The sequence below is a fragment of the Solanum tuberosum genome, unplaced genomic scaffold (genome assembly GCF_000226075.1).
Source record: "Solanum tuberosum cultivar DM 1-3 516 R44 unplaced genomic scaffold, SolTub_3.0 scf00313, whole genome shotgun sequence".
NCBI lineage: Eukaryota > Viridiplantae > Streptophyta > Magnoliopsida > Solanales > Solanaceae > Solanum > Solanum tuberosum.
In genome coordinates, this window is record NW_006239248.1 from 315,126 (window position 1) to 328,511 (window position 13,386).

Sequence of the window (13,386 nt, forward strand, 5' to 3'; positions counted from 1 at the left end):
CTAAATCTAAATCTAAGTCCTACAATAAATTTTATTTCATAGATGTTCCTCTTTATATATGTAGTAAAAAAATAAATTGATCAATCGAATAAGAATCAATTTGAATTTTCTAATTCGTATAATATTACCTACATATTTTTCTTCAATTCCAAGTCACATGATTGCCATGTGACGCTAATATATTCTATACTCACTCCGATCTGTATTATATGGTGCTTTTAGTTTTGGCACATCTCTTAGATGCACTCATACTGGGTATGGATTTTTTTGTTGGGAGCGTCATCCCCAAATAGGGTCTGTGTGCGCGATCCGGAGTTAGTCGAAGCTTCAATGTGGGATCTGGACATCGGGTAGGAAATAAAAAAAATATATATATATATTTAGACTACATTATTCTTTTTTAATTAAATATTACTTCCTCCGTTCCTTTTTAGTTATTATGATTTTCTTTTTTAGAGTCAAATAACTAATATTTTATGATGTATTTTTTCATCATATTGATATGCAAAACGTTACAATTTGTAGTACACATTGTATAGTTTTTAAATATCTAAATTTCTAGTTTAAAATATCAAATTAATGTAATTTAATTTAAATTTGAAAATTAGTCAAATTGACTTTCGAAAAATTCAACATGACAACTAAAAAGGAACGAAAGGGGTATACTACTTATTTAATATGATTAATTTCTTGATGATGTAAAAATTCATCACTTATCTAAAAACAGGTAAATTTAGGTGGATCAAATAATCTTCTTAATTATGTATAAATTTCTCTAGTTTAAATTAAATATAAAAATAAATAAAAATATCATATAATATATTATATGTACCGACAGAAATAATAATTAGCAAGTTAAAGTGAGACATTTTTGTAATTGGATGGGAATTCCAATAAATCCAATCCCCATGTTGCTTATTGTTGGAATTTAGTGCTACCAAGTAAACGGAAAAATAAAACATAACTTAAATTATGTACATGAAAAACACACATACAATAAAATTAAAAAAGAAAAAAAAACAGTACTTCTAATTAAGTTTAATCCTGTGCATACATGAAAAACACACATACAATAAAATTAAAAAAGAAAAAAAACAGTACTTCTAATTAAGTTTAATCCTGTGCATTATTGGAGGGTCCTATTGACTTACATATATCCAGTAGAAATTGAACCTCTGAATTCGTCATAACAATTCAACCAGATTCTCGTATATGATGAATTCTCTTAGCTTGATAACCATTGCTTCTGACCTGGAACCCATTTAGGACATTTCGGGCTAAAATAACTCGAAACAACTCTCGAATTCAATAACTCAATAATTGGAGCATAGTTAACACACCGTGGAGCTTTGTACTGATTAATGGAAGCACCATTGCTAATAGCATAATCCATAAGCTTATCAAATGTGCCATTCTCAACTACCTTAATTTCAAGGGGACCAATCGATTTATCCGAAACGCGACACTGTCGATAGACACTGTTTAACGATTCTTCAATCGTTAGACAACAATCTTCAAACACTGATGTCGGGATTAATGTTTCATCGGATTCATCATTGTTGATTTCCCAGTACAAAACGTAGTGTCCTGGATTTGTCGATGTGTCTGCATAACTTGTATATTCTGTTAATGATGTTTCAAATGGTACAAGATGAGTCGATGCTTTTAAAACGGCGTCGTGTAGCTCAACTTCATCCGTTTTGTCTGAATCAATGCTTAATGCAACATTCTTTCTACACACAAAATGAAATTGAGGAGCCTTGTTTTTAAATCCAGCAACTTTAAGTATGTCACCAACACGATAACGATACAATCCTGGAAAAAAAAACGTATAATCAGTGTATAACATATGTTTACTCGCTAAGATAAGTACGAAAACAGTAAATTTGGTTATAATTGCTACTCCCTTCGTCCCATTTTAAGTACGGAATTTAAGAAAGAAAGACAAACTTTTAAAATTTATGGTCCAAAATGAATGATAGAAATTTGTGTGGCTGTAAATTATTTCAATAAAAGAGACACTTTATAACTAAATTGTTACTTAATATAGAAATATATCAATCTTTTGGAGACTTACTAAAAAGATAAGTAAGTCACATAAATTGAGACAGAGGAAGTAGTATACTGTCACAACTTGACTTTTACTCCCTTGGCTTTATTTTATGTAACACGATTCAGAGTACGATGATCAAATTACTGAATAGAGAGTAAGTTTAATGTACCTGCATAAGTGGTGACCACGAGCTCGTACTCATGTCCAAGTTTGACATCAACAAGATCAACCAAATTATCTTTGTCATACTTGTTAGATTTTTCTGGCCCTTGATCATCACGAGCAACGGGCAAGAACTCGAAAAATCCCATGGTAGGTATGAGAGTATAAGCAACTTCACTAGGTTTACAAAGAGGATCAAGATTTATACCAAAGTAACACTCAGAAGAAGCGTACATGGTACAAACAAGTGGTAGATCATTACCATAGTATTTAAGAGTTGGAATATATTGTGACATAGTCCCAGTAACAATTACATCGACGTATTTTGTATTAGGCCATAATCTTGGAATAATCCCTTTCCATGACTCTTTACTACATTCCATTTCAATAAATTCAGCAAGGTCCGGATCCGGTTTGAGTATTTTCATCACGGATTCGCGTACCATAGGGTCATTTATTTGTGGATTCAACGTTCCAGTTTTTATATCCCGACAAAGTATAGGCCAGTGCTTTTCAAGGAAATGAATAGCACGAATAAAACCTGAAGCGAAAACCGCACCAACTCGTAAAACTTGAGTGTTTTGACAAAGACCACAAAGCATTTGGGAATACATACTTTGGTATGAATCTAAACAAAGAATTGTTTCATTTGGGCTTGTGTAATTTGTGTAGGGATCATATGGTCTTTTTTTGAAATATGAACTTTTATAGTAACTTGTTAAAACTGGACGAGCTAATAAACCACCTGGAGTTTTTGCTTCTGATTTTATAAATAAAAAGTACATTCCTTTGCCTTTTTGTAAATCTGGCACAAATTTATTCATTACTGGCATTAAAAGGCTGTACAATAATGACCTTCTTCCTAGCTCTTCTTCAATTGTTGGCATCAATTTCCTCTCTCCCCCAGACGTGCCAGAACTATAGATTAAAAAAAAAACAAGTACATAAATAAATACAGATATGCCCAAAAACAATTATTGCATAGAAAAAGATAACTTTCTTTATATCCACTATCAACTTGTAACACTTAATATAGAGACGAATCTAGAATTTCCAGTAACTGAGTTCAAAGCAATTGATTCAATTGAACTCATAAAACGAAAAACAAAAGTAATATTTGATGGAGTACATATATACTAACCTTGTTAGGAACTCGGAAATTGGTTGAGAACAAAGGATGGATGAACGATCACCATCCGCGATACGATCAATATCGGGTTTGAGATCTTCATAAGTAACAATAGGCATGATTTTTTTGAAATTTTCATAGTCATCATTGTTGTCATTTATAATAAGGCCATGCCTTTGTAAGTACTCAACACCAGAATTACGAGAAAGTATCTCATTAAGAACATTTTTTTGAACATCATTAGCATTACTAGTGATGTCTTCAAAGAATTGAAGAAGTTTTTTATTATTTTCATCAAAATTTCCATCATCTATTGAAGGAGCCTCTGGCATGTTTTTTTTTTAAAAAAAAATATTAAAAAGAAGAAAAATATTAGAGAGAGAAATGGAGAAAAAATTGTGGAATTATGATTGGAAGTTCTGTTGAAGAAAGAGAAATGACAGAAATATATATAGAGGAAAAGTGGGGGTGTGTGAACCCCCTATTGGAAACAAAGAATTCAATGAAACAGTTAAAACAAAGTCTAGGGGTAAAATGGTAAATGTATGTGCAAATATTTGTTTATGAATTTTTGACTTTTCTAACTTGACAAAACAAAAGTTGGGTAAAGCTCCTTACTTCCAATTTCTCGAAACAATGTGTCTTTAATTTTCGCTTTATCTTTTATAAGGTGATCTATAGCTACACATGCATCTAAAACAAATTTTACATGATAAATTTAACTATTTTATCTCTTAAATTTTTCGATCAAACTATACCAAATAAAATTGAAAGGGATGGATTAAAATTGTCATTTACTTCTTAATTTAGTATGTGTTTTTGGTATAGATAATTTGTTTTTTTAACTTTTCAGCGTTTTGATATTGATTAGTCAAAAAATCAAAGTATATTTTCTATAAAAAGAAAAATGCTTATAATGAGAAAAATGATTTTTCTAGTAGAACCAGAGCAAACAAGCTCATAAATAATATTCCATATTAATTATTTTCTTCCCCATCCATTAATACGCTTCACTCCATAGCTAATTTCATATTTTCACTAAACAAAAACTCACTTAAAAATTTACATGAGAGTGGTAAATATTTGTGGTAAAATATATTTTGGTGCATGAAGACAAAAGATAGGAGGAGTTTAGGAAAACAAAAGGAGAAGATGAATGGAGGGGGGAATTCCAAGTAAAGTTTAATGACTGGTTACATGGCTGCATGTACCACGGATGCTACTTCTATTACCGGCAACCCATGCATTATATTGCTGCATCTTCAAGCCTCTTCTATAAATTATACGGTCAGATCTCGTTATAACATAATTTTAACATCTTATTATATAATATTTTGTTATTTCAATCTATATAAGTTAGTTTTATTTTTTGCAGAGTTTTTTTTTGAAATTTTGGTCTTGTGGCTAAATATATAAATGTATCATTCTTTTTTAAATTGACTAATAAAAAATGTAAATCATATGAATTGGAACAGAGAAGGATTAAAAATGCTCCTAAACTATAAGATTTGGCATAATATATTTTGTTCTTCTTTTACCTTTCAGGCCAAAAATATCTTTGACATTAACTTTTTGATTCAGAAATATCTTACTAGTGTTGGCTGTTAGAAATAAGGGATTTCTTTTGCCTGAAAGTTAATGTTGGGGTATTTTTTACCTAAAAGGTAAATAAAGGGTAATATTATACCGAATTTCATAATTTAAAGATATTTTAGGCTTTTTTCTAAATATTTTATTAGAGTAATTAAATAATTTTCAAATAAAAGATATTGTTATAGAAAAGTTTGAATGTTTTTGTTCATTTTCTAGTGGTTAATTTCTTTATATTATACTCTATATATAAAGTAAACGGAGAAAAAAAAAAGAAACAAAAAAATTGCTTTAGTTTGAAGAGTAATATATCTTCTCCGCCGACACCCTTCGTAACAAATCTTCCAAGATTTTTTGCAACTTAAAATATAATCCACTTAAAATATTGTATTTTTATCATTTCACATAGTTAATGCGGAGGAAATCAGGGGGGGAAATACTCAAGTAAATTTTAATACAATAAATTCATTGATTTTAAATAAAATATCATGTCGAATTGTGATCTCTTAATCATTAGACAATTTTCTTATTGATAAATTTGTTGGATGCGTAAATAAAATTTAATATTGATAATATATATAATTAAAAAGATCGAAAAACTATATATAAAATATATTATCTCTTAATGGGGTAGTTTTTTTTATAAAAAAATCATGCGCACATAATACAAACGAACAATATCACACTAAGTTAAAAGTATCTTTAAGTTGATTTAATCAATATCAAAGTCCCAAGTTCAACGAAACGAGTATGATGAAGTGTAGATGATGGTGTGAAGCTCGGTTTACTTTCCTTTACAAGCTTAGAGATGCACATACAAAAGAGGCTAGTTGCAAGCAGTTGCCATAAATGCTTAGATGATATAGATATAGCACACAGTGAATCTCAAAAATTGACATAGTAGTTCGTGATAATGAGCCACGAAAAATTTAGTTCAAAGGAGAGATTGTTGGGCAAGTGAACAAAGTATCAATTGCTAAAAAGGTTAGAAAAACTACATATATGTATATAGATTCTCTTAATGATGTGAGATTTTTTTTTAAAAAACGATGTAAATTTCACTCAAAACAAATAATATCACACTATATTTAAAAAAAAATTGGATTGATTAACCTGACTTTTATCAAATTTTAAATCCACATCAGAACTTTTATTTTTTCCTCATAGCACTAAATATTTACCTACTTACTTTTCCCTTTTCATACAACTTTATGTACAATCATAATGTGATAATGGTACGATAGACGTACTAACCACATAACTTTAGGCAGATATTTTGGAAGAAGCAAGATGCAATTATTATAATTAATTAATTTATACATTTTGTACTCTTGTTTTCGTACACTTAAATATCTCAGCTGAGAAACATACTATTCTTAACAAAGATTGCAAATAAAAAAAAGAAGATTTTCTAATCTTTTATTTTAATCTTTTAATAATAATGAGTACTAATTAAACACTCACCTTGAAATTTGAGAAGGTAAGCATTGTTTTCAAAGCTTGCACTTGAGGTTGCTTTATTTAAGCTAGGGTTGACATTGCAATCTATCCAAGGAAATGATAATTCAAAAGCTAAAGAAAAAGAATTAATGTGCCCTTTACACTATCACAACCATTTAAATTTGTCATTAATTTAATTTAGACATTCGAATTAAGATTTATTTCAATTGATAGTACTACTATATATGATAAAATATTTCTATATATTAAATACTTTCAATTTTTTTTTAAGTAGTGTAATTTCTCAAATGTCTGTTATGTCGATAAGTTGTAACTACATAAAATATGTCACATTTTTTATTATGCACATCATTGAAACACAAACCTCAATATTTTCTGCGTTTCGAGGCTAGGGCATGTAATTAACAAAAATAGCATAGGTTAAGTAGTTAACTTATCTATTTAAGAAACATTTCATAACATGCACAAAAAAAATCAATATTTGAACTAAAAATATCTAATAAAAATATTTTATTATATGTTTGAATATTCAATTATATACCTTAATTTACATATTCGTAAATTTACTTATCAAGTGATGGCTATCGAGATATTCTGTCTTTCGCTATTTGTTGTTTCTTTTGTTACACAAAGCCATTAATAATTAATTCTACTAACTTGCATAGGCAAGTAACCTAGAGATACACATAATTTTTATGTTTGAAAGGAAGGACACAATTACAAGCTATCTATGTCAAAAGTCATTTTAAATGTTTAATTATTTTTGTTGATTGGTCATCATCTTTCTATATTTAATTATAATATTATTCTCTACATAAAGGTGTGTTATTTCTAGCTGTTTCAATTGAAAAAATAATAATTGAGTTAGTTACAGTACTCTTCAAATTTTGGAACAAGAATATTGTATATGTAATACTTTCCCTTTAAGGGTCTTAGTTTTTATGCTCACGTTATTGAAAATACACACCAAAATTGAGGATTAGTTATAATCCAAATTATCAACAAGTTAGGACATTATGGTTAGACTTTGGTAAATTATAGATATGTATAGTTTAATCAATTAATTTATCAGTATGATTGAAATATACATTATATATATTATCAGTGTATATGTTGTGGATAGATATGGATATTATATTTAATATAAATATTCACAATCTATATATTTTGTAAATTAGTTCGCCGAAGTATTTGATATTGTAATTATCCCTTAGAATTTTGCATATAAAATTGAGGAATTTGACCACCATAATTTAAAGAAGAATTTGTAATTCTAAAACTTGAGTTAGCATAACGTAAGGGAAAGATATAACTGAGGCAAGTCAAAATGACGGCATAATTAGGTGTTAACCACTTTGTCTAATGGACTAATGCATCATTAGTAATTAAAGTTAGTAAACTGCCCTTCTTTATTGTCTTTCTTTTTATTTATTAATTATTAATAATAATTTTGTTTTGCCTAAGGACATTTTTTTAAATAAAAATAAAAAATTGAACCTTTTTCTCGATTTATGATTGTTATTTTTTTGGAAGAGTCATGTTAATCTTCTTTGTATCGTTCCAAATTTATCAAATGTCTCCGAAGGGACACTACCAAAGAATCACTATTTTACTTGAATATGAGAAAAGAAAATATAATAGTGTTTTCATAAGGAAAAAATTGAAAACTTTTTTGGTATTTCAATAAGAATTTGTTTCTCATCATGAGTTTTTTCATTGAGCTGGTGCGATAAAAATGAATAGAAAAAAGTCATATTTTATAACATAACATTATCATTAATTCATAGTGAATTTTTTTTTATTTCTAGTAATGGAACGACTATTGTATCAAAAGCTCTCAAAAGAGATGTAACTGGAACTACATCATTTAGACTGGTTCCATTTTGTATGAATAAACTTTCTAATTAAGTAAATAAAATCCTTCTGTTTCCAAAGAAAAAGAAAAATAAACAAATGTGAAGGAACAATTAAAAAAGTACATTTGGTTTGCCAGAAATTCTGAATTTTGGTCACGTAAACTTAGGACTGGTTATTGGTTCTTGATTAGTATAATGTTGGAGAATTCAGGGACATGACTCCTACAAAACTAACAATGAGAAAAAAAAGAAAAAGAAAAAAAGGAGGTATTAGATTTTAAAATCCAAACATTTAATAATTGCCTAAAAAAAAAGTAAACAATAAGCTGTTGTTAATTTTATTTTGTAACAAAATATTTTCTTTAAAAAAATAGATAATAATACTGTATATATACATGCTATATAGCGACATATTAGCCACGAGTAGCCATATTACAGTGCGATTACATTTTATAAAATATGTATACATTATTTATTTATTTATTCATTATCTTAAAAAATAGATTTTCATTTTTAACATATCAGGAAACAACAATTATCTTTTTTCTATTTTATTCTCAACATTAATTACTTATTCCCCCAAAAAAATAAATCAAGAAGTAAGACTATTCCTGATTAATACGAGTAGTGTAGTACTCCATGTCCCTAATTACTTGTCCACTTTTATTTTTTAGTTGTCCCTAATTACTTTTTCATTTTGACTAATCAAGAAAGAACATTTTTTTTTTTACCTATTGTATCCTTAATTAGTTACTTTGGAAAAAATAGAATTTCTTGAAAATCTTAAATTTTTAATTCACTCACTTCATAATTAATAGGGGTAAAATGATAAACTCAGTATGTCACTAATTGTTTTCTTAATAGGTCTGTTAATTCAAAAGTGGTCAAGTAATTAGGAATAGAGAGAGTAATTGGTAAACTATTCACTTAAATTATTATTCTTAAGAGACGTGAAAAGGTTAAATTAGACAAATAAAATTAAACAGATAACATATTATTGTAAATTTCGTATTAAATGGAACGAACATTTTTTCCTGTGATGATCAATATTTTTTAAAAAAAAAAAAATTCTCAAAACAAGTAAAATTAATTTTAAAAAGGAAAAAGAAAATGGTGTGGATGAGATGAGACGAGAAGTCAAAAGGAGAATGGTAGTGTTCACACATGGGTTTACTTCCGGTGTCTCCGGCAGCTGTCTCCTCCGTATGATGTTTCGGTTTATACACGTGTCGCTATACCATTTGTCCACTTGTGCTTTTCCACAGATCAACTCAACCATTTAATTTTTGCTTATAAAAAGGAACGTGCTTTAGAGTATTCTACTGTTCAATAATGCATTAAAAACTTTTTAATAGTGCGTCTAAATATATATATCTATCTTGGATACATGGGGTAAAAATTATATGTAATTTATTCCAGGTACACTGTATCCATGTCGATTCTCTCCTATATCATTCACCTGTCTCTCTCTTTGCATTTGACTTTCAGAAAATTCTGAAATGTATTTTAGTATCCCAATTTCCAAATACATAAATTATTTCACTCGCCTCCCTCATATTTCATTCGCTTTGATCTCCTCTCTCGCTTGTCTCTCCTGATATAAATATGTATTTCAAAGTGTGTCTGATAGCAAAAATACATGTATTTAGGTGTATTTTACTTAAAATTTGATATGAAATTATTAATTAATAAGATAATATATTTTTTTCAAACGAATTAAGAAAAATGGTAGAAATGTTTGTATGACTAGATAGTTTTTCCATATTAAACTAAGTAGGCAAGGTGCACTTTGGCGGAAACAAAATGAGTCGAAAGATCATTTTGTCTAATTAATATTAATTAAGTTATTTTAGGTAAAAGAATTTTAATCTAGTGAACATTTTTTTCTAATTTTCTCTATTATTAAATGCCTAAATTATACGTAAAATCTCAAACTTATAGTTATGAGTCATGACCATCAGGCCATATCCGATCGAGATAATTAAGTTTAGTGTCTTCCGGTAATTAATTAATTATTACTTTTTGATTTCCCTTAAACGTTGTTCACTATAATATACTAATTTGTTTTATATATCTTGAAAAATAAAAATAAAAAATAAACATAGAGGTATGTGCATGGAGATGTATGTGATCCAGGAAAGATTTGTAGTGTTTAGGAAAATGTATATAATTAAGAGTAGTGGAGATTAGAGAGTAACAAACTTCTTAATATACGTGTTTTCACCCTTTTTTGAAGGAGAGATTAGTGATACATAAATTAAATTAATTAAATCACCATAAAAGCATGGAAAAGCATGTTCTTTTTCTTCATAAAGTTTATTCTTTGTCAAACCTTGAAATTGATGCACTTTTTGGAATATAATTGTAGTAATACACATTCTACAATTCCTTGGGATCGCTGTTAATCCTACTACTAGTAGTGCTATATATATACTCATATTAGCTACTTCCTCCGTCCAATTTTACGTAACACTTTTCAGATTTTGAAATTCAAATAAGTATATTTTTAATCGTAAGTTTTTTTATAGATTTTTTAAACATTTTTGAATTATTAATTATTGTGACTTATAATACTTTTTACGTAGTTTACAAATATATAAATTTCATTTAAAAAATTTAAAGATTTCATGCGCAAATTATCAGTCAAACTTAAATTGTTTGACTCTCAAAAAATGAAAAGTGCTACATAAATTGGGACAGAGGGAGTATATAATATTTCGTAATTTCTAGGTAATTCATCGTTAAATACCTTTTACTAATTGTTTGTACATTTATCGATCTTGATGTTTTGTTAACTATTTCCTTTGTCCCATATTAGATGAACATCTTGCTAAAAATATTTAATTAAATTTATATTACTTGATTACTTACTAAATCAGGATCAAATTAATTAAACTTTTCTCATTTTAACATCTTGCTAAAAATATTTAATTAAATTTATATTACTTGATTACTTACTAAATCAGGATCAAATTAATTAAACTTTTCTCATTTTATTCCACAACTAATATCACCTTTGGAAAATGAAACAAATTTTGAAGATTCAAGAATTTCATGTTTCAAGAGGCTAATTAATATGAATTTTTGAGTTTGTTTTTATGCTAAGCTAATTTTGGCTTGGTCTTTTTAGTACACACTTATTTGATATATTGAATAAAGGATCTATAAACTCAGCTATTTTATTTTATTTTAAAAATAAAATAAAAAATAATAAAATAATAAAATATATATATATATATATATATATATATATAAACAAATGGCAAAATACTAAAATAACCAATTTATTAATGATTTTTAATAATCGTGTAAATTAAAAAGTGTCCATCTAATATAAGAGCAAATGAAGTATGTATTTGCTACATTCAATTCCCATTATTCTGGATATTAATACTTCTTTATTTGTCCATTATCAACATCTTGTCGAGAAGCAGAGGTAGCAAAAGCTCATTCGAATATTCTTTGATGGAAAATTACATTGTTTTTATATAATTAATTTATTTTTACATATATACAATAGATATTGAATTCCATTTTAATCATCTCATGTGCTTACCTTCTATATTTTACACTCCGTACTGAAAATTCAGACTCCATCACTGATCTTTATGAAATAAAATAAAAAGTCTTTTTCGTTGGTCATAAATTCTCCCATTTGTGAACAGTGTTGGTCACTATATCAAATCAGAGACTGTTTATAAAGACCAACAAATCCCACAACCTATACAGTGTATCCGACAGTCTTGTTTTCATTGAAAAATGCGTATTACTATTCCATCTGTCTTTTTGGAGAAAATGATAAAAATGGTCCCTTATATTTATGAAAAAAAAATAGATTCAAAATTATTTCTCAAAGTATGCATTTAATAATTTTGGTCCTTTTAGTCCATCAAAAGTTAACAATTTTTTGGGTTAGGGCACAAATTACCCTTCAAAAAGTTGTATCGGACTCTACAAATAAATAAAAAAAATAGTAGAAGTTCACAAAATTTGTAATCCTACCTCTAGAATGTGAGTTTCCGGTAATTTCTTTTTTTTTTCCTCATAATTCTAGTTAAATCTAATCAGGGCCGACTCAACAACATTGGGGGCCTAAAGCGAAATTTAAGAGAGGGGCCCTAAATTTTTTTTCCATCATATGTACTTTTATTTAAAATATACTTTTCTAGCTATTTCAGATGCAAAGTTATTAAGTATTGTTTTATAATCAATTTATTTTAATAATTCCTTTTCAAATGATAATATAGCTAATTCATTCAATCTATCTTGAGACATTGTTGATCTTAAAGAAGATTTAATCAATTTTAATTTCGAACGGAGAAAAATTTGGTTGAGGCAATGGTTATGAATTGTTAACACAATATGTGTATTTGGAAAAGAATCAAATCTTTTATTTGATTGAGTAAATTCATTACATCATTATCTTCTACTTGTATTGTTTATCTTTAACACTTTTACTTCAAAAAATGAATCTAAACCATCAATTCAGAATAACTAGTATGTGTTAAAGAAAGTTCAAGGTTAAAACAATATTTTTTAAAAAAATTCATCATCTAGTAATCTCAATATTTTACCACTAAATAAGAAATCAAAAATATTTTTATATGCTTCAATTGGTTCAAATCTATTTTAAAGTGAAAAAATAGTTTTAATCTACTCTACATATATAATGTAATCAACTCTAAAGATTCTTCGAGGGACTTAGTGATTTCGTTATCCATATTTTCATCAAATTGTTTCTTACGAAAATTATATTTGTATTCATGTCATATGCAATTTCTTTAGTAGAAATCATAGCACTTATAGTACATATAATTTATATTTTAAAAAAATAAATATATATAAGTAATTGTTTTTTTAAAATGGGGGCCACAAAAAATATGGGGGCCCAAGCGATGGTTTTAGTGGCCTAGGGGTTAAGACGGCCCTGAATCTAATCGACAGAGTTTGATAAATATTTAATTGAGATGAAAATCACGACTTTTAATAAACTTATAAGAAAACCAAAACTGTAGGTTTATTTGGGAGTAAGTTATCCAGAGATTAACTATTCCACGATAAGTTATCTCACCATGTATATGAGATAACTTATTTCATCATCTTGAATTTAAACCAAATGACTCCTAAGGGATCGC

At 27.7% G+C, this 13,386-nt stretch overlaps 1 protein-coding gene across 1 annotated transcript; it reads right to left on the bottom strand.

Moving 5' to 3' along the window:
• Nucleotides 1-873: 873 nt before the first annotated feature.
• Nucleotides 874-3,690, bottom strand: LOC102602326 (indole-3-acetic acid-amido synthetase GH3.6-like). Its single transcript, XM_006360483.2, has 3 exons — nt 3,357-3,690; nt 2,223-3,133; nt 874-1,815 (listed from the first exon to the last, which is right to left on the bottom strand). The coding sequence occupies exons 1-3, from the start codon at nt 3,674-3,676 to the stop codon at nt 1,226-1,228; spliced, it is 1,821 nt and encodes a 606-aa protein (XP_006360545.1). The 5' UTR covers nt 3,677-3,690; the 3' UTR covers nt 874-1,225.
• Between the last annotated feature and the right edge of the window lie 9,696 nt (nt 3,691-13,386).

Bases quoted from the DNA above. Each gene is read 5' to 3' on its own strand.
- LOC102602326 (XM_006360483.2), bottom strand. From the start codon at position 3,676: ATGCCAGAGGCTCCTTCAATAGATGATGGAAATTTTGATGAAAATAAT. The intron at 3,134-3,356 runs GTTAGTATATAT...TTTAATCTATAG, and splicing joins ATTTCCGAGTTCCTAACAAG to TTCTGGCACGTCTGGGGGAG. The intron at 1,816-2,222 runs GTACATTAAACT...TTTTTTTTCCAG, and splicing joins CGTGGTCACCACTTATGCAG to GATTGTATCGTTATCGTGTT.